Raw genomic sequence first — 23,517 nt, forward strand, 5'->3', positions numbered from 1 at the left:
ATATAACACATTTCATTGACACTATATAACACATTTCATTGACACTATATAACACATTTCATTGACACTATAGAACACATTTCATTGACACTATATAACACATTTCACTGACACTATAGAACACATTTCATTGACACTATATAACACATTTCACTGACGCTATAGAATACATTTCATTGACACTATATAACACATTTCACTGATATTATATAACACATTCCACTGACACTATATAACACATTTCAGGTGACACTATAGAACACATTCCACTGACACTATATAACACATTTCATTGACACTATATAACACATTTCACTGACACTATAGAACACATTTCATTGACACTATATAACACATTTCACTGACACTATAGAACACATTTCATTGACACTATATAACACATTTCACTGACGCTATAGAATACATTTCATTGACACTATATAACACATTTCACTGATATTATATAACACATTCCACTGACACTATATAACACATTTCACTGACACTATAGAACACATTTCATTGACACTATATAACACATTTCACTGACACTATAGAACACATTTCATTGACACTATATAACACATTTCACTGACGCTATAGAATACATTTCATTGACACTATATAACACATTTCACTGATATTATATAACACATTCCACTGACACTATATAACACATTTCAGGTGACACTATAGAACACATTCCACTGACACTATATAACACATTTCATTGACACTATATAACACATTTCACTGACACTATAGAACACATTTCATTGACACTATATAACACATTTCACTGACACTATAGAACACATTTCATTGACACTATATAACACATTTCACTGACGCTATAGAATACATTTCATTGACACTATATAACACATTTCACTGATATTATATAACACATTCCACTGACACTATATAACACATTTCAGGTGACACTATAGAACACATTCCACTGACACTATATAACACATTTCATTGACACTATATAACACATTTCACTGACACTATAGAACACATTTCATTGACACTATATAACACATTTCACTGACACTATAGAACACATTTCATTGACACTATATAACACATTTCACTGACACTATATAACACATTTCATTGACACTATATAACACATTTCACTGACACGATATAACACATTTCACTGACACTATAGAACACATTTCATTGACACTATATAACACATTTCACTGACACTATAGAACACATTTCATTGACACTATATAACACATTTCACTGACACTCTAGAACACATTTCATTGACACTATATAACACATTTCACTGACACTATATAACACATTTCACTGACACTATAGAACACATTTCATTGACACTATATAACACATTTCATTGACACAATATAACACATTTCATTGACACTATATAACACATTTCATTGACACTATATAACACATTTCATTGACACTATATAACACATTTCACTGACACTATATAACACATTTCATTGACACTATATAACACATTTCACTGACACTTTATAACACATTTCATTGACACTATATAACACATTTCACTGACACTATAGAACACATTTCATTGACACTATATAACACATTTCACTGACACTATAGAACACATTTCACTGACACTATAGAACACATTTCATTGACACTATATCACATATTTCACTGACACTATAGAACATATTTCATTGACACTATATAACACATTTCACTGACACTATAGAACACATTTCACTGACACTATATAACACATTTCACTTATACTGTAGAACACATTTGAAGGGTCCAGGGGAAGAACGTGCTAAGTCACATTTTACTGTTTTTACAGGAGAGCAAGTTTAAAGTTTCAAGGTCCATTACATTCTATTGTCTCTGAGTTATCATTTTTCAAATATTTCTGGCTTAATCAAGTTTTTACTCTGTACAATTAAACCACTGAAATCTCTATTGCCTGAGGTACTATATGGCATCCATAACAAAAAAATTGATAATTTTGGACTTAACACGTTTTTCCACTGGACCCTTCATTTCATTTACACTACAAATTATCACTGATCTAAAATTATTCACTGTCACTGTAAACCATCTAGATTATAGGGGCTGATCCATTGTTGCGAACTCTAGAATCGTAGGACAGAATTTTTGCCTCGTTACTTTTCATATTTTCTTCTATGCTACAGAATTCCTGTAATTCTTAAATGGCATATCATGAAGTCCCAATAATTTTCTCTTTCTTTGACGAGGACAGACGGTAAGCTTTCTTCATGAGTTCCATGTGAACATTTAACGACATAAACGGGAAAATACATTTTTTTTTAATTCTCGAGCAAATAAACTGCACATTCCAAGTTACAGAATATTTATTTTGTGAATGACAAAAACGATTATATACGAAGCGGGTTGAATGCTGTTGTACAACTTCTAACATTTCATTGGTCGTACGGAATCCTCATTGTTTTCAACATTACGATTCTCCACCTTGAATGAAAAATCCGTTTGCAATGAGCACGAAAGGGGAAAGCAGGTTATTCGTTCTTAATTGTTCCCACTCATTGTTGTATTGTTGTATAGCTAATTAGCATTCGTCTGCATTACAAATAACAAGATAGCTGTTAGTCCTACCCGTAAGCCCGATTCTTTGTGCAAAGCCATGTCCATACAAAACGAATTGCAAAGTAATGGATACTCTTTAGTGAAGTTCGGAAACTTGGTCTCTGGAAATAACTTGGAATACAAACTAGTTTGTACGCAAGGAAGCAGCGAAAAGGAAATGAGTGGCGTGAGATATGATTCCACGCTGAACTTTCACGTCAGATTATTATACAATATGCATGAAGAAATTTATTTGCATAAAATATTCTGTTTTACGGAATCATAGAAAGTCAGTTGCTACCATATTTTTATATTCTTAGTCTCTGCAATATGAAGAAGTATTGCGGTGTTAAAAATTTTTAACGAGGCAAAACTTTTCAGCATCTATAACAACGATAAATATGTGTAATATGTATTCTTTGTACATCATTAATCGAATCTTATTCGTATTCTGTAATCTGTATTTGGTTAACAGAAAAATAGACACATAAGGTATTACACATAAAAAACATGACCTTTCCTTAATATTATTAATGCTACATTCTTCAGCATTCTTATTTTTAGACTGAAATTGGACAACTTTATCTTAAATAATTTTCCATATTGTTTTTCCTTCCTGAAAACGATCAATCAAGCAGAAAATTTATGTATGAACATTTCTCCCTCAATCAATCATAGTATTCTGCCCAAGGGCAGATCTTTCGCTGCAAACCCAGCTTTCTCCAATCTTTCCTATTTTCTGTCTTCCTCTTAGTCTCCGCATTTGATCCATACATCTTCATGTCGTCTATCATCTGCTATCTTCTTCTGCAACGAACTTTTCTCCCGTTCACCATTCCTTCCAGTGCATCCTTCAGCAGACAGTTTCTTCTCAGCCAGTGACCCAACCAATTTCTTTTCCTCTTCCTCATCAGTTTCAGCATCATTCTTTCTTCACCCACTCTTTCCAACACAGCTTCATTTCTTATTCTTATTCTGTCCACCTCACATGATCCATTATTCTCCATATACACATTTCAAATGCTTCTATTCGCTTCTCTTCACTTCGTCGTAATGTCCATGTTTCTGCCCCATACAATGCTACACTCCACACAAAGCACTTCACTAGTCTCTTCCTTAGTTATTTTTCCAGTGGTCCGCACAAGATACTCCTTTTTATATTAAAAGCTTCTTTGCCATTGCTATCCTCCTTCTGACTTCTTGGCAGCAGCTCATGTTACTACTTATAATACATTCCAAGATGCCCACTTGATCTACTTCCTCATTTAGAACTCGCAAATTTACCTTCTTTATTTTTTATCCTATGATATGGTCTTCGTCATTTTTGCATTCATCTTCATCCCATACTCCTCACAGTTGTAATTTAGCTCCAGTAGCATATTCCTTAGTATTGTCTGCTAACAACGCCGTATCATCAGCAAATCTTATGCACTTTATTCTTTTTCTTCCTACCACAGTTTAGTGTATACAGTCACAAAGCTCAATACGTAGGGAATATGCATCCATTGATTGTTGCTAATCAGTAGGATAGCTACTATCGGCTCATCACAGACAATGCGAAATAGTACCGGTACAGTCTATTGTTCCTAGTACTCTCATCAACTCAAGATGCTATGTCTATTGTTCGAAAGCATAGCAAACCTGACTTTTTTTAACTTTCACCCACAATCCACAATGATCTGAAACATCTATTGCTTTACTCCCACATGAAAACCCCACTGATCGTCCTGACATTGTTGCTTGCATTTTCGCGTTGAAACTCAAAAACTGAAGGTAGATAGGTTCAAGAAAAAGTATTTGGCATAAAAAAACCATTCAGAGGGAGTATGTTTCATTATTACGGAAGCAAATAACTTTCAAAATGTCTGGTATTCTTCATTGGAAATAAATCTGAAAATTTTTTATTTGAATGTCTAACGAACTTAGTTTGCAGCATTTGCTGCACAAGCCACTAGTATATATATATATATATATATATATATATATATATATATATATATATATATTAATTAATTAAATTTCTTCCTGTAACCACTACAGGTTGCCATCGACAAAGGGTACCATGATACAATAGAGTAAAAGCCTTGAGGCTTAGTGATAAATTGTTGTTAGAGTGAAAAAGAAAGAATTTGAATTATATTGAAGCACATGATGTTAAACGAAGTAACCTCAAGGGGATGCGAATTAGTCATGGTCCATATGTATGATGCCTGAAAATAGCTCTTGAGCCTTTGAGTGCTGCAATTGTTAGATCTCTTAAAATACTTTTATGCAGGCCAAAAGATTTACAGAAGTCGACTAGGAACCGGGGTATGGTCCCACGGGCTCCTATCATTAGTCCCGTAATGACGATGGATTCCAGATGGTATTTGTCCTTATAAAACTGATGGAAGGTTCATATATATTCCTTTTTTCCTCGTGTACTTCTTCTGGCTGGTGTTCGTGCGATTCGAATCTCACAGTAGGGTCTATGATGTAACCTTCAAGAGAGGGAGATTTAAATGCAATTATGTCGATTTTTCGATTACTGCCCTCACTGGATATATATATATATATATATATATATATATATATATATATATATATATATATAAAGAGAGAGCAATATATTTAATAATAAATCAGTGTTGTTTAAAGTTTCTGGGCAACAAAAAACCTAATTGATAATAATTTTCTTTCATGTAGACTGATCTGTATAAAGTTTTCTTTCAATACTGACACATACCGGCATAATCATTCTTGCAAATATAACAGCCATACACTAAATTCTTTTCCAAATATTGGCATATGCCTGTGGAGAATTTCACAATGATAGGTACAAAAAGTTTCTGAGATGAATGTACTGTACCTAAATACAAAACAATGCAGTTTTGAGAAACAAGCATTATCAAACAAAGAAACAAACAAACAAACCTCGTGTGACATATAAAGATCCTTGACACGCTGCCATTTCAAGGGCAACCAGGCGACATTTAAAAATATCGGAACATAAATTATAACCCAGAGGTGACCAAAACTCGAGCTGCAGTGATTACATGCGACAGACAGCCTATGAAGTAAGGAGACCGAGGAAAGGTACTTGGCATGAAAACTACAACCAGTGGTGGTTCCTGTACTAACATCTTTATCAATCCCGCGGATAAAAATCTCAAGCTGTGCTGTATCAGTAATGTCACTGCTGTCATCAAGAGCCAGTGAATAATATACGATTTTTCTTGCTTCTTTTTTTTAACCTTTCTCTTGAATATAATCAGGAATTTTCTAAATTCTTCTCTCGATACTTGATCGAGAAATTCGTAGTTTTTCAAAATTAAAAACTTCTTATGGAAAAGTTATTTAAGCTATTTTAATAATTACTCTTCTGAGAAATTCTGTTCTATTAAAAGACTTTGGAGCACGGGTGGCTGACTTCCCTACATTTATTTATCTCATCTTTCTCTTCCTGGCTATAATTTAAGACATGTCAATTCCTGGCGTTTAACATTTCGTTGGCACATAATATTGAATCAGTTTTTCTACAATATTATTATTAAATGAATAACTACTAATAGTTGCCCTCATGTAAAGATTAAGAAGATTAAAATTGAGATAAAAACCTAATAATTTTATCTTTCTTGGGAGAAGATCTAAAAATGTCAATATTCATGCACAGAAAAATGATAGAAACACATAATAATAATAATAATAATAATAATAATAATAATAATAATAATAATAATAATAATAATAATAATAATAATAATAATAATACAATTATTCAGCGTGGCAATTAATGTTTCTATATACTCCCAATTGAACCGTTGAGAAAAGTAAACATATTACATTTTGTCCGACAGAAAAACAAAAAAGTTCACCTCCTCATTCTTTACGAAACCACCTCTTACTGCTTGTAGAGACAGAGTTTGTAGAGCGATGTAATCAGGACACCCGCTTTGGTCACCTCTGTTATAACCCAAAGTTTCTGAAAAACTATTTTTTGCTCAATTTTAGCATACGGGTTACCTAATAATACCGCATTGATTGAGTTAGCCCACTCTTTCACTCAATTACGAGCTCAAGAAGCTCTGTGAATGACCTTACCGAGATATTCCGATCCTTGTGTTCCGGAATCGATTCTTTATGGCTGCAGAGCCCCGAGTCATTACCCCATAGTCATAAATCTCCTCGTGTAATATCAATTTCTGTTTACTCCACCGGAAATGACGTCTGACTATTAAATGCACAAGCTTCCTCTTCAACACATTATGTGCGGTCGTAAGACTTTCACACGCCCGTCTCTGAGATGGCGCTTCAGCGCTGCTCCTCGTGTCTGTGGAACAATGCATGCACTGGCATCGATGCTATCTCGCGTGCCAAGAATCCACACACTCGTGATGCACGTTCGTAGATCTTCAGTGATCTGCCTCTTCGTTTGCACCATTAATGTTGGTAAAATTCAGAAGTGGATTCAAAGTATTATCATTAAATCAAAAATAGAAATAGCATGGGAATTTCAGTAAATTTTGAAATTAGAGCTGCACTAAGATGAAGTGATGTAATGTTGTTATAATTTTTAATAATTACTTACTTACTCACAAATGGCTTTTAAGGAACCCGAAGGTTCATTGCCGCCCTCACATAAGCCCGCCATCGGTCCCTATCCTGTGCAAGATTAATCCAGTCTCTATCATCATATCCCACCTCCTTCATATCCATTTAATATTATCCTCCCATCTACGTCTCGGCCTCCCTAAGAGTCTTTTTCCCTCCGGCCTCCCAACTAACACTCTATATGCATTTCTGGATTCGCCCATACGTGCTACATGCCCTGCCCATCTCAAACGTCTGGATTTAATGTTCCTAATTATGTCATGTGAAGAATACAATGCGTGCAGTTCTGCGTTGTGTAACTTTCTCCATTCTCCTGTAACTTCATCCCTCTTAGCCCCAAATATTTTCCTAAGCACCTTATTCTCAAACACCCTTAACCTATGTTCCTCTCTCAGAGTGAGAGTCCAAGTTTCACAACCATACAGAAGAAGCGGTAACATAACTGTTTTATAAGTTCTAACTTTCAGATTTTTGGACAGCAGACTGGATGATAAGAGCTTCTCAACCGAATAATAACACGCATTTCCCATATTTATTTCTCCCGAGTGTCATTTATATTTGTTACTGTTGCTCCAAGATATTTGAATTTTTCCACCTCTTCGAAGGATAAATCTCCAATTTTTATATTTCCATTTCGTACAATATTCTGGTCACGAGACATAATCATATACTTTGTCTTTTTGGGATTTACTTCCAACCCTAACGCTTTACTTGCTTCAAGTAAAATTCCCGTGTTTTCCCTAATCGTTTGTGTATTTTCTCCTAACATATTCACGTCATCCGCATAGACAAGAAGCTGATGTAACCCGTTCAATTCCAAACCCTGCTTGTTATCCTGAACTTTCCTAATGGCATATTCTAGAGCGAAGTTAAAAAGTAAAGGTGATAGTGCATCTCCCTGCTTTAGCCCGCAGTGAATTGGAAAAGCATCAGATAGAAACTGACCTAAACGGACTCTGCTGTATGTTTCACTGAGAAACATTTTAATTAATCGAACTAGTTTCTTGGGAATACCAAATTCAATAAGAATATCATATAGTACTTCCCTCTTAACCGAATCATATGCCTTTTTGAAATCTATGAATAACTGATGTACTGTACTCTTATACTCCCATTTTTTCTCCATTATCTCTCGAATACTAAAAACCTGATCAATAGTCCATCTATTACGCCGAAAACCGCACTGATGATCTCCAATAATTTCATCTACGTACGGAGTTAATCTTCTCAAAAGGATATTGGACAAAATTTTGTACGTCGTCAACATAAGTGATAATTTTAATAATTATTCATACTATTATAGGCCTATCTTATATGCTCATTATTTAACAATTAAGTGCAAAAAAACCTATAGGAGCGAAAATCTGGTGGGTTTTGTGACATATTTGGTGAGTTTTTGTAAGCGTGCAGTGGTTTTTCGCAAATTGAAGTTGGCAACGCTGGATAAAAGAACTAGCCCAGTCCTTTCATAAAATGGACTGAGCGCTTCATAGCCAGACTAACTTGCCTCTTATCAGCAACCCATCCAGACGAGTTTGATGAGTTTATTGCAGAATGTCATCCCATGCGGTAGCGTCAGACACGCAACAATGAAGCCGATGACTCAACAAAGGAAATGTTGGCTAATGCATTAGTTGTAAATGCTTAACTCGATACTTCGTCACAAGCTTTCACATCTTCACTTCTTGTTTCAGTCTAAAGTAATTGCATCCCAGGAAATACATGAGAATTTTGAATGAAACGCTGAATTTTGTTTTAAGGAAGTTTTAGTAATTAATTAAATGTTGAAGCTAACTTTAAAGGTATCAAAATACCAGTGGGAAAGAAACACACGTTCAAGCATGAGAGTTCTCACATGGTGTGAACAGTTAAAAATATTACAGGATAAAAATAACATATGAAAGCCATGCAGACATAAAAATTAAATTACATTGACTATTTCGTTAAAAGACGTCATTCCATTTTCGGCCAATGAAGTGTAAAGAAATGTTGAATTCCAACCAATCACAGTCATACATCTCGATAATTTCTGCAGCTCGATTTATCACTATCAATTTATCGCATGGTCGTTCTTTTGTTTAGTCAGTGTCGCCAACTGCTTCCACGTAAATCGATGAGCATGAATCCATCGTACTAAATAAAGTGCGAAATCCTACTTCCACATCTACATCTTCATCTCCTAATTCCATGTCCATTGTATCTAAAGAAAATGACACTCCTTCATAACAATTCTTCATTTAATTAATGTATTAATCACGTTATTTGTAATTATATTATAAAATGTTTAAATTAAATTATGATTTCAGCAGATAATGAATAACGGAATTCCTCAAGGATCAATATTAGGTCCCCTACTTTTTCTAGTGTTTATAAATGATCTTGCCCCCCTAATAAAAGATGTAGGTCATCCCATATTCTTTGCAGATGACACAAGTATAGTAATTACAGCCAATAACTCCAACACATTCCAATCCTCAACAGAGGAAATTCTCTTTAAAATATGTGACTGGTTCTCAGTCAGTAAATTAGTATTAAATTGTAACAAAACTAACATAATTCAATTTAAATCCTGTCCAAATTCAACGTCGCAAATTTCTAGCACAATAATTAATAATAGATCCCTATTAGAAACAACAACAACCAAATTTCTTGGCTTAAAAATCGATAATGTGTTAAATTGGAAAATTCATATTAAAGAAATTACCCCCAAACTAAATTCAGCTTGTTTTGCTATTAGATCTATGCAAAAGATAGTAAATATCAATACCTTAAAAACAATATACTTTGCATACTTCCAATTGGTAATGAGTTTTGGAATAATATTCTGGGTAAATTCCAGAGATAGTAACAATATATTTCTATTATAAAAAAGAGTAATTAGAATAATAGTAGGTGCCAAATCTAGGGAATTGTGTAGGGCTATTTTAAAAAAAAACTACAAATAATGCCCATGGCTTCTCAGTATATCTTTTCATTAATAATCTTCCTCATATGTAATCGTGAAAACTTTATAACTAATTCAACAGTTCATAGCATAAATACACGTCAAGAAAATGACTTTCATACTCCATCGGCAAGTCTATCGTGCTATCAAAAAGGAGTGCGTTATAAGGCAGTAAACATTTTTAATAGCCTCCCTATCGATATAAAAAATGAAACTCAAAACATAAAATTATTTAGGGCCAAATTAAAGAAGTACCTAATTTCTCACGCCTTCTATTCTGTATGTGAATTCATGACATTCAATAACACTTCATGAAATTGATACTAAAACTTTGTGTTGTACTAGTAGACTATATTGTAAATCTCGTCTATATATATTTCATCTAGACTGTGACTATAAATTAAGATTTTATAATAGTATTACGTTTTTTGACTTGTTCCATATTCTAGCTGTAAGCATGTATGAATACCATGGAATGTTAATAAATACAATACAATACAATACAATAAGAAGAAGAGAAAAGCGCAGTACATGTAATTAACATTTCGCTTTTCTCAATTGGCATTACTGAAAAACATTAAATTTCTTCATTGCAGTAATCGTTATTCATCTATTTCGACTTCACGATGTCTGAATAGGTTAAGTATTCATACATATACAATTATTAACATTTTGTGAGCAAATTTTAGGGATATATTATTTACATCTTTATTTTATTCACGAAATAATCCTAATAAATGCCACTCGAGGTCTGAAATTTCCCAAATAAATCTCAGACCTCTTGTGACATTACTATAGATAATTTGATATGCATAAATAACATTGGTCGGATTTATCTTCACCTTTCAGAAACGAGTGTGTTGTAATGTTTTACATACACATGTATACGGGAAAGGGGTTATGGGTAGGGGGCTGAGTGATGCAACCAAAATAAAACTTTATTTGCAACTCTTATAGAAATAACTACCAAACAAACTATGCACTTGTAACAATTACTCTTTACACAGAATACTTACCTATTCTTGTAAATGAAATTACTATGATTGCAAATATTCGAAGAATGAAACCACTTTGATAATGCGATATATCATACAGAGTGAGCAGTAGATACATTGAGACAAAACCAACTGCAATATATCAGACCATAATAAACAGAATGCCTTTTGATCATCAGGTAACTTCTATCGGTTATTCATTTGCAAGTTAATTGTGCAACATTCAACAGATAGCAGCACTTATAAGCATTTGGCATGTGCAGCATCTAGCGGAGACTTCCTCAAATTCGTGTTACGCTAAAATGTTATATTTTTTATCAATTGTATCTCGAATAAAAACATTCAAGTTAGAAATGATCTTAATCTTATATTTTCTGTCGTTTTAAATAATTATAAACATTTATGTAACTCCTTATCTGCCTTTTGCTCAAATTATTATATTACGATTATTTAAAGATATACTTTACAATCAGCCTCTAATGGTGGCTGACAGTATTTTAATTACAAACGCAAATTTAAAAAACACGTAACATTTTAATTTACACACTACATTCGTTGGTTTCTTTCCCATAGATAGATTTTCGTCTGCGTGTCTTAGGGATCTATTCTTAATTCCTTCAGACTATTGTACGCAGAACAGAAGTGAATGTGGATCTCATAAACGAAGTCGTTGCGCAACCTTTCTCTAAAAAGTGCCAAAGTCACTATTATAGTCAATCTTCTATTGTTGCCACTTTTTACAATATACGATTAGGCAAACTTAATTGTAGCCTTCGTCTTGACAATGTACACAAATATATTAACATTTAGGTAATGGAGCACTGTACCAAATTATTTCCAGCTCCTGGCGGGTTCGGCTCTGGACCTTCCACCACTTACGGGGCTCCTAGCGGCGGATTTGGAGGAGGAGGTGGTGGTGGTGCTCCTTCATCAAGTTATGGAGCTCCTAGCGGTGGATTCAGAGGAGGTGGTGGTGCCCCTTCATCAAGTTATGGAGCTCCTAGCGGTGGATTCGGAGGAGGTGGTGGTGCTCCTTCATCAAGTTATGGAGCTCCTAGCGGTGGATTCGGAGGAGGTGGTGGTGCCCCTTCATCAAGTTATGGAGCTCCTAGCGGTGGATTCGGAGGAGGTGGTGGTGCTCCTTCATCAAGTTATGGAGCTCCTAGCGGTGGATTCGGAGGAGGTGGTGGTGCTCCTTCATCAAGTTATGGAGCTCCTAGCGGTGGATTCGGAGGAGGTGGTGGTGCTCCTTCATCAAGTTATGGAGCTCCAAGCGGTGGATTCGGAGGAGGTGGTGGTGCTCCTTCATCAAGTTATGGAGCTCCTAGCGGTGGATTCGGAGGAGGTGGTGGTGCTGCTCCTTCATCAAGTTATGGAGCTCCTAGCGGTGGATTCGGAGGAGGAGGAGGTAGTGGTGCTCCTTCATCAAGTTATGGAGCTCCTAGCGGTGGATTCGGAGGAGGTGGTGGTGGTGCTCCTTCATCAAGTTATGGAGCTCCTAGCGGTGGATTCGGAGGAGGTGGTGGTGCTCCTTCATCAAGTTATGGAGCTCCTAGCGGTGGATTCGGAGGAGGTGGTGGTGCTCCTTCATCAAGTTATGGAGCTCCTAGCGGTGGATTCGGAGGAGGTGGTGGTGCTCCTTCATCAAGTTATGGAGCTCCTAGCGGTGGATTCGGAGGAGGAGGTGGTGGTGCTCCTTCATCAAGTTATGGAGCTCCTAGCGGTGGATTCGGAGGAGGAGGTGGTGGTGCTCCTTCATCAAGTTATGGAGCTCCTAGCGGTGGATTCGGAGAAGGAGGTGGTGGTGCTCCTTCATCAAGTTATGGAGCTCCTAGCGGTGGATTCGGAGGAGGAGGTGGTGGTGCTCCATCAACAAGTTACGGAGCTCCTAGCGGTGGATTTGGAGGTGGACATACACCATCATCGACGTATGGTGCTCCATCTGGAGGCGGAGGTGTGCCATCATCAAGCTATGGTGCTCCCAGCGGTGGTTTTGGAAGTGGTGGGTTTGGTAGTGGAGGCATTCCGTCGTCTAGTTACGGCGCTCCAGCTGGTCCTTCTTCAAGTTATTCCGGTGGTCGCGGAACTGGAAGTGTGCCGTCATCCTCTTACGGCGCTCCAGCTGGAGGACGTGGTGGAACGCCCTCATCTAGTTACTCAGCGCCATCTGGTGGTCGTGGGGGTAGCGTAGGCCCCTCTTCTAGTTACGGAGCTCCAGCTGCTCCTTCCTCAAGCTACGGAGCTCCATCTGGTGGTCGTGGAGGTGGTCATGGAGGTGGTAGCGCACCCTCATCAAGCTATGGAGCTCCAGCAGCTCCATCATCTAGCTACGGTGCACCATCTGGTGGACGTGGAGGTGGTGGCGCACCCTCATCAAGTTACGGAGCTCCAGTAGCTCCATCGTCAAGTTACGGAGCTCCATCTGGTGGTCGTGGAGGTGGTCATGGAGGTGGTGGCGCACCCTCATCAAGCTATGGAGCTCCAGCGGCTCCATCATCTAGCTATGGAGCGCCATCTGGTGGTCGTGGAGGTGGTGGCGCACCTTCATCAAGCTATGGAGCTCCAGCTGCTCCTTCATCTAGCTACGGAGCTCCATCTGGTGGTCATGGAGGTGGTGGCGCACCCTCATCAAGCTACGGAGCTCCAGCAGCTCCATCATCTAGCTATGGAGCGCCATCAGGTGGTCGTGGAAGTGGTCATGGAGGTGGTGGCGCACCCTCATCAAGCTACGGAGCTCCAGCAGCTCCATCATCTAGCTATGGAGCTCCATCAGGTGGTCGTGGAGGTGGTCATGGAGGTGGTGGCGCACCCTCATCAAGCTACGGAGCTCCAGCAGCTCCATCATCTAGCTATGGAGCTCCATCTGGTGGCCGCGGAGGCGGTGGAGCCCCCTCATCAAGTTATGGTGCCCCGGCGGCGCCTTCTTCTTCGTACGGAGCCCCATTTTCAGGGTCGTTTGCCGGCTCTGGATCAGGAAGCTTTGGAACTCCGTCAGGTAGTTATGGAGCCCCACAACCACCAGCGCCCCCTTCCAGCAGCTACGGGGCGCCTGCATCGAGGTCGTCCGGATCCTTCTCCTCTAGGAAGGCGTCAGCTCCCTCTCGCAGCTACGGGGTGCCGGCTACCAGGAGCCAGGGCTACGCCAGCAACGGCGGCTACGTGTACTAGGGCGGGGGAGTCGGGTCTAAATTATTAAGTTAGATGCAGGTGTTCTTCAGGCTCGCGACCTTTCGGTTCCGAAAGGTTCTATCAATTTATCAGAGCGAATTTATATTTTTATAATGAAAATACGATATTATGATCAACAGAAATGGATGCAAATCATGAAACGTTTTCCTTTTACAAACTCGTTAAAAAGACAGCCAATATCAGACGTTTCGTTAAACTATATTTTTTATTAATTTTGGTGTCAAACTTTAGACGCGAAAACGGGTAGTGTCACGTTCATACTACACCTTTCCCAGCTGTAATTCAGGAAAGATCAGTAAGTTGTATTTCAGATTAATGAAGTGAATTTTAGAAAGGTCAGCTGTAATTCAGATTTTTCAATTGTAAGTCGGAAAGCACCAGATGTGGGCTTAATTCACATTGATTAATTCTAATTCAGGCAGCATCAGATATAATTCAGATTGATTAATTCTAATTCAGGCAGCATCAGATGTAATTCAGATTGATTAATTCTAATTCAGGCAGCATCAGATGTAATTCAGATTGATTAATTCTAATTCAGGCAGCATCAGATGTAATTCAGATTGATTAATTCTAATTCAGGTAGCATCAGATGTAATTCAGATTGATTAATTCTAATTCAGGCAGCATCAGATGTAATTCAGATTGATTCATTCTAATTCAGGCAGCAACAGATGTAATTCAGATTGATTAATTCTAATTCAGGTAGCATCAGATGTAATTCAGATTGATTAATTCTAATTCAGGCAGCATCAGATGTAATTCAGATTGATTAATATGTAATTCAGATTGATTAATTCTAATTCAGGTAGCATCAAATGTAATTCAGATTAATTCTAATTCAGGCATCATCAGATATAATTCAGATTGATTAATTCTAATTCAGGCAGCATCAGATGTAATTCAGATTAATTCTAATTCAGGCATCATCAGATGTAATTCCGATTGATTAATTCTAATTCAGGCAGCATCAGATGTAATTCAGATTGATTAATTCTACTTCAGGCAGCATCAGATGTAATTCCGATTGATTAATTCTAATTCAGGCAGCATAAGATGTAATTCAGATTGATTAATTCTAATTCAGGCAGCATCAGATGTAATTCCGATTAATTCTAATTCAGGCAGCATCAGATGTAATTCCGATTGATTAATTATAATTCAGGCAGCATAAGATGCAATTCAGATTGATTAATTCCAATTCAGGCAGCATCAGATGTAATTCAGATTGATTAATTCTAATTCAGGCAGCATAAGATGTAATTCAGATTGATTAATTCTAATTCAGGCAGCATAAGATGTAATTCAGATTGATTAATTCTAATTCAGGCAGCATCAGATGTAATTCCGATTAATTCTAATTCAGGCAGCATCAGATGTAATTCTGATTGATTAATTCTAATTCAGGCAGCATAAGATGTAATTCAGATTGATTAATTCTAATTCAGGCAGCATCAGATGTAATTCAGATTGATTAATTCTAATTCAGGTAGCATCAGATGTAATTCAGGAAACATCATTTTTAATTTCAGAAGGCATCGTATCTATTAAACTTTTATAATATGCAATCACATAAACAAAACAGTCAGTTGTCATGACTACCAAACAAATTATCTTTTCACAATTTCGATTTTATTGTACACTCTGAATAAAATGATTACTTTAAATTCATTAACCTCAACTACAACAATTAATTGACGTTTTCTGATTTACAAGTAACGTTTTCTGATATACAATTGATCTTTCCTGAATTTCAGTTGCACAATCTGAATACATACACCTATTCTGAAATTCACATTATTAATCTAAAATATAATCGACGCTTTCAGAATAAAATTACTATTGACCTGTCCTGAATTACAGCTGAAAAAGTTGTAAACCGGGTACGTTAGAATTTCATATATTTTAACTACAATGGTACGGTTTGTGTTCGAAGACACCATATTTCCTGTAATAGTCCACCATTTTAGCTGGTAAAATAATACATAGATTGTACAGACGTGGACAAATTATTAACAAAATTGACGATTTTTATGATAATTCTGTTTACAAAATTTGACTTTTCAATTTAAACTACAGTTGACAATTTTGCATATTTCCATCATTACAGTAGACAGAAATATGCAAAAATGTCAACTTTAGTTTAAATTTAAGAGTCAAGTTTTGTAAAAATATATAATAAAAATCTTCAATTCAGCTAATAATTTATAAATTAGCAAAAATTTCAACTGCATTGAAGAGCAAAATTTTGTAAAAATATAAAACAAAAATCTTCACTTTTGCTAATAATTTGGAAATATCCAAAATGTCAACTGTAGTCCAAATTGAAGAATCGAATTTTGTAAAAGTATACATTAAAAACCTTCAGTTTTGCTAATAATTTGTAAATATGCAAAAATATCAAATGTAGTCCAAATTGAAGAGTTAAATTTTGAAAAATATACAATACAAATCTTCAATTTGGCTAATTATTTGGAAATACACAAAAATATGAACTGTAGTCTAAATTGAAGGATCATATTTTGTAAAAATATATAATAAAAATCTTCAATTTTGCTAATAATTTGTCCACGTCTGCAGATAAGATTTAAAATGCTAGAAAAATGACTGTCGCAAAGATTTGCATATATCATCCTAGGATGCCAATGAAAAGCAAAGATTTAACCAGAAGGCGTGCCCTAAAATTGTGACTAGCATCTCTGATTCATAACAATATCAGACATTCCTATTCAGGTCCGTGTGTAGAAATGCAATTCTTATAAACAAATGACAGACGAATGTGAATCTAAAGGTTAAAGATATTCCTATAGCAATCCACACGCAGCGAAACAAGAAATAGCATTATACAATGAAGCAAAAGTGGAATTGTAATGGAAAGAGAATTGAAATATTTCAAGAGAATCGGTACCGTGCCGCTAAAATTCAGAGAACAGACTTCCATCATCACGTACACAGAAACTTTTTTTATCTCAGATCAGTCCGTTGCAGTCTTTTAAATGAAATACTGGAAGTAAAGTAGGGCGTTTCTTATATTCAGTGCTTCTCTTCACTGTGTATTGCTTTATGAACAGTGTTATAGAAATTTACTATATTTCCTTATAGACTCAAAACCCAATGCTTACTATAAATTTTATAATATCTGTGTTCTATGCGTAGTAAAAGTTTGTTGCAAATATATATTTCAGGTCACAAATTTTAAACAAAAATTGGAATGGAAAATATCTTCAGAAAGATAAAGTGCTCTAAATTCAGGAAATTCTAAATATTTCTCTAAATATTTCTCTAAATAGCAATTTTCATTTGAAATCCGTTTAACTTCGAGTTCCTCTAAAAATGTGTGTAAGCTAATGAAAGCATTAGTGTTTATAAAACAGCCATGTGCTCTCTAAGATACAATTATCGTAATGTAATGATTATTATAGTTGAATAATTTAAACCACTTTAAGCACAATATTTAAAAAAAAAGGAAAAAAAAATATCTCTCAGTTATGCAAATAGACTTCTTCTAGCAAATAACTTTCTTCATAACGAGACTGTAGTGTTTTATTGTATCCATTTTCCTGTTCATTGTTCTTTCCTGCTACGCGGAATATTATTGTATTTTCGTTGCAGAAATATTAGGCACTTAATTGTGGGACGATGTGGTGCAGCCAATGAGCTGTGTGTACATATAATTTTATAAGTGTATAGTATTTGTATCTATATTATAAACCAATAAATATTTTTATATATTTGTATAAATGTGAGATTTTATTCTGAATTCCACTTTACCCCTCCACGTAAATGAAAATTGGCCCCTCACTTTCGAAAAAATTCGCCACAGGATGTTACCACAGTCTAGTACAGGCATGTCAATTGATGCCCATAGGCGAAAGCGCGCGCTTTAGAGCTCAGGAGAGCCTGAGCGCTTTACAGCGGAAAGGAAAGAGACAGACGAAAGAGGTGGTATATGCCGCTCGGTCGAGCTATATTCAGGGATAGCCAGCACTGATTCAATGGGTAAAGCGAAGAGAACTTATTAAAACTGTATCCATGTTAATTTTTATATTTGCCTGAGAAGTATAAGTGCATTATAAGAATGTAAGTTTTAATTTTAATGCTCATTTTTCACAAGTTTGATTTTTTTATTCAAAAGAAATATTTTCTCAACTTTTCGTATCGAAAAGTGAAATTTTCAGGTATAGGCCTATTTATTTAGTAGCCTTACAGAATGTTTTCGTAAATCTAATATACCGTATATACGTATTACTGAAGATACTGTATTGAAAATTTTTGAAAATATTCGCATGGAAATTGTTTGTAAGGAAATTAATTAACAAAGCAACTACTGTTACATCATAAGCAAAAGATACGTGCCCATATGTTGTAAAAATGTCAGCTCTATAGCTTCAGCAGATTTCGAGAAAATAATTTAATATTCTGATGATAGGATGTTGCTCACAAATATCAGCTTAAAAGCATAATGCGATAAGAGTTTTGTTATGTAATATTAGTTACACTTAAAACATATACAGCACCTAGGTAACTTTGCTTTGTACTGTAATATTGTTTTGATTAGTTTATTGATTACTTTTGTAAGGCTAAAGATACCATCAATATAAATTCCAACTTATCATGTCATACTCAATCTCTTTCTTTGGAATATCACTTTCTTTATGAATGATGTGTTTCATCCACTTAATACAGTATAATATTATACTACTATGGAATTTAAGTGAATATTCCTTCTTAACTCTCTATTATGTTATTAAGATTTAAAACACAAGTGCAATATTAAGAACTCAGTGTTAGTACTTTTGTTTTACAGACAATATAGATAATATTAAACAGAAAGAAGCCATATAAAAATAACGACATAAAATTTCACGTTCCGTTTGAAGTTAATGCACCACTGTTTTCTTAATCCAACAGGTTGCTTATTCATATACACAACCCTTCCTCTTTCCATACTTAGCGCTTGATGCCCGCGCACGACGTCAAGGTCAGAAAAATGCGCTTGCTTTGTAGTATATACAGTCACGAAGCTTGAGTTTATGAGGTTACTAGGAACAATTGAGTGTGCAGTTACTATTTCGCATTGTCTATGATGAGGCGATAGTAGCGATCCTAGTGGTTAGCAACTATCTATGGATGCATACTTACTATGTATTGAGCTTCGTGACTATATATACTAGACTGTGATGTTACCACAGCCCGCAACGCTTCCACGTAGAATACGCCTGTAAGGGTTTCCTGTTTTAGAATGAGACTACAGTCTTTGTTTTCATAAGATTTTACTTTCAGTGGTAAGCTTTTCATTGTTTTATAGTTATTGTGATATAACGAGAATCAAACCATGGTGAGTCTCCTCTTCATTTTCCATACTTGTGCTTTATCAACTGAGCTGCTAGAACGAGTTGAAAGCTGATACGAAAATGTTTTTATTAGTGTTATAATACAACATTAAAGCATACAATAACAACGGTATTAATACTTAGGTTTTAATTTTCATAAATAGATAACGCTCCTTAACTCTAACTAAAAATATGAAAAAATACTAATCTAAACCTACTTTCAATTGTTTAGTGAGTGTCTGATAGCCCAGATTACATATATAATAGATTGCTTATCCCTATGTTAAAATCGGTTGCACTTTGAAGAGAACAACCGCCAGGATCGCCACCCGTCCGCCGTAAACGAACACGAGATGGCAGTACAGTCGCTAATGCAATTCAAATGGGAGTTATGACGTGACTCCTTATGTAACAACTAGATGGCAGTATAGTAAACCTAACAAAAGTTGTTACCGTCAAAGCCTATTAGGCCGAGCAATCTGGGTATATTATAATGATCTAGTGCAGCCGTGGCGAAAATGTGATCGTGCGCCGATCCACTGTGTAACCTGCAATGTGCATAGCGCCTATGGAGGGAGACGGACACCCGAAGGGGAAGTGAAGCAACTGTCTGACTTATTAAAGGATTTTTATTTTCCTTACGTCAAACACTTAAATATAATTTTATACAGTATAAGTTTGCAAACTAATGTTAGGACGGTAACGAAGAAAGAAATGAATAAGAAAACATAGGACACATTATCACAACCTAAAATTAACTTTCTTCAGAATATCCCTGCGACAGAGTTTCAAAATCAGGAATTATGTCACTTACTGCCAGTCGGAGTTGATCACGAAGGTATTTCTCTGTCAGTTGTCATCTGAATTTGATTTTTACTGTTTAAATTGTTGAAAATAATTTTTCACAAACGTAAGTTGTAGCGGACATGGCTTCAACAGAGCAAGCGAAAGAACGAAGCTTCGGATATTTATTTTTTGGCAAAGATTTGAAAATTTCAACATTTATCAAGTCCTTACATCTAGCTTTCATTTAACATCATATTGTAAATCGTGAGTTCAAATTGAAGAGCTAACCGCATTATTCGTACATCTGCTGAAAAAGGATCGACGTACAGAGATAATAATAATAATGATAATAATAATAATAATAATAATAATAATAATAATAATAATACGTAACCTTTTAATGTTTCGTGAGTGACATGTAGTATAATGCCTTTTATGTTATACAACCGTTTTCCTCGTAATACTTGTGAACAAATCATACATTTAATATTCTCATCATGTTGGCAGCAAAAAAATGCGCCCTGCCATCTTACTTGGAACTTTCGTTTTTATAGAGGTACATGGTTTCGAGAGAGACATTGCGACGATACGCCACTCGCAGGTCAGAGACAAATACAAATCGAACGGAGTTTGACTCCAGTGAGTGAGAGGGTGGGGGTTGGAGGAGGTAGGAAGCAAGAGAAATTCATAGCCATCATTGCGAGCCACAATGTGCTCGCGAGTCACATTTTCGCCACGGCTGACCTAGGCTGATAGTCATGAAATCAGCTCGAGCAAGTATGTCTACGGCAGAAAGATTTGTCGGTGACTAAAGTTATCGTACTTATAGTGACATCATGGTTAAAATTAGGAGGACTAATAGGAAAAACTGGAAGTTCTACGCATAAAACTCGCTCTGCTTCACGGATTAATTCCAATTTTCAATAGAAAAGGACTGTAAAAATTGTAGTGCTAATGTTGTAAATAAAAGAAATCGAATCAAAATGTTCCGTACTTTCCATGTGCTTATGTTGCAAGAAAGCTATTTTCGACTGTTACGTCCACACCTGTGGAGTAACGGTCAGCGCGTCTGGCTGCGAAACCAGGTGGCCCGGGTTCGAATCCCGGTCGGGGCAAGTTATCTGGTTGAGGTTTTTTCCGGGGTTTTCCCTCAACCCAATACGAGCAAATGCTGGGTAACTTTCGGTGCTGCACCCCGGACTCATTTCACCGGCATTATCACCTTCATATCATTCAGACGCTAAATAACCTAGATGCTGATACAGCGTCGTAAAATAACCCAATAAAATAAAAATAAAATCGACTGTTACTAATTCATGATTTCAAAACGCTAAAATTAGGCTACAGTACAGCAGGGCCTAGCATTAGTATAGGCCTATTGTTTATTACATAGTTATACATTAGCAGTCTTACTAATAAACCGTGTATAGTTTTTGTACGAGACTTATGCAGAGTTGAGGCAGAAAACGTTACTAATAAACCGTGAATAAGCTATGGACGTATAAACAGGCTGTAACTATACAATGGGAATTGCTTTGCAGTAGTTATATACACGAAACCCCTTGTTTAAGCGTTGTATATAGGGAAAAAATGGCAGCCCCTCTAACAGCTGTTCGTATCGACTGTCATTTTATGATGATGTTTACCTTGTAACCACAGAAAAACAAACCAAAGATCATAAAATTATTAGAATAATATTGCTGTAGCTTGTACTCTTTGACCAAAATGTAGTGTGGTAATCGATTAGAGCCAGTTGTACTATCGATATTTAACATGCCACACTAGAGCGCTCTACCGGATGCAGTAGAGAACCTCAGATATTCTATTACCTTTCGTAACGAAGTAATGACGAAACTATGACGTATCTGTGTAACAGTTATACTGTTATACACGACGTATGTAGTGATTATTAGTAAGGAATTTATACACGACTTATAAACGAGTTACTCATTGTATAAGTATAAGACAGTTAAACGTCTGTATATAGAGTTTTTATTAGTAAGACCGTAGAAGTAACAGCATCTTAAATTGATTTCAACGTAAAGAGAGTTCAAGAATATTACAAAGATTTGCTTTGTTATCGGCACTAATAATACTGAACTAATGAATGCAGCTAGCTTTTTCGGGTGTGACCCAGTTACAACTTTTTATTTTTTTTAATATTCGAGAGTATTCATATACGAGTATTACAATAGCATGATATTGTAAAATGTTTTTTAATATATGTAATTTTTTCTTGCAACAATAAACAATCTTGTAAAAAAAAATAGGACAGGACACAGTAGCCGAGATAGACGAATCGTATATTTGGACGAGAAAATTCAATAGAGGCATATACTGTAGGCCTACTAGTAATCGAAGCCTAGAAGTTGACGACGAATAAAACAAGGTATATTCACATTCATTTTTATATATTTTATGTACAATAAAATAACACTGTTAAATAATTACAATAACGTTGTTGTTGTTGTGAAACAATTTATGACGTTACACACGCATGACGTCATAGAGTACTCTCTTCTCGTGAGCATCGTCTTCTAGGAAATTACCAATAATGTATTAAGTCTCGTAGAAAATCGTGTAAAATGTTAGTTTTGTATATAATTTACGTAAAATATGAGCCGTTCAGAGCAGAAGTGGTGTAAGTCAAAATTGGATAATGAGGTTTAAAGTAAAAATTCTGTAAAATAAAGCGCAAAGTAGCAATTAATATGTCTTTCGTGCTCTCCACTGACTACTAATAGTTTAAATAAGTTCAACATTAATTGCTACTTTGCGCTGTACTCTACAGAATGTTTACTCCAACCCTCATTACCCATTTTTGACATACACCACTTCTGCTCTAAACGGCTCATATGTATCATGTAATTTTCGCGGTCAATCCTGATTATGAGTTTTGTACATACATGGTTATCGAATAAATTAAACTATAGTGTTATGTCCACACCTGTGGAGTAACGGTTAGCGCGTCTAACCGCGAAACCAGGTGGTCCGGGTTCGATTCCCGGTCGGGGCAAGTTACCTGGTTGAGGCTTTTTCCGGGGTTTTCCCTCAACCCAATATGAGCAAATGCTGGGTA

The 23,517-nt window shown here is 36.0% G+C and overlaps 1 protein-coding gene across 3 annotated transcripts in view; it reads left to right on the forward strand.

The window, feature by feature from the left end:
• The window catches only part of LOC138693297 (pro-resilin-like), a 33,682-nt gene extending 15,622 nt beyond the window's left edge, over positions 1 to 18,060 (forward strand). The window contains exons 3-4 of one of the 3 annotated variants that reach the window (XM_069817163.1): positions 11,972 to 12,040; positions 12,098 to 18,060. In XM_069817163.1, coding sequence (XP_069673264.1) covers positions 11,972 to 12,040; positions 12,098 to 14,298 — 2,270 coding nt within the window. In that variant the 3' untranslated portion in view covers positions 14,299 to 18,060. Of the gene's footprint in view, positions 1 to 11,971 lie in introns of all 3 variants that reach the window. The other 2 variants (XM_069817164.1, XM_069817162.1) reach the window with 2 other exon arrangements.
• Positions 18,061 to 23,517: the final 5,457 nt, after the last annotated feature.

This window comes from Periplaneta americana, chromosome 17, assembly GCF_040183065.1.
Source record: "Periplaneta americana isolate PAMFEO1 chromosome 17, P.americana_PAMFEO1_priV1, whole genome shotgun sequence".
Lineage (NCBI taxonomy): Eukaryota > Metazoa > Arthropoda > Insecta > Blattodea > Blattidae > Periplaneta > Periplaneta americana.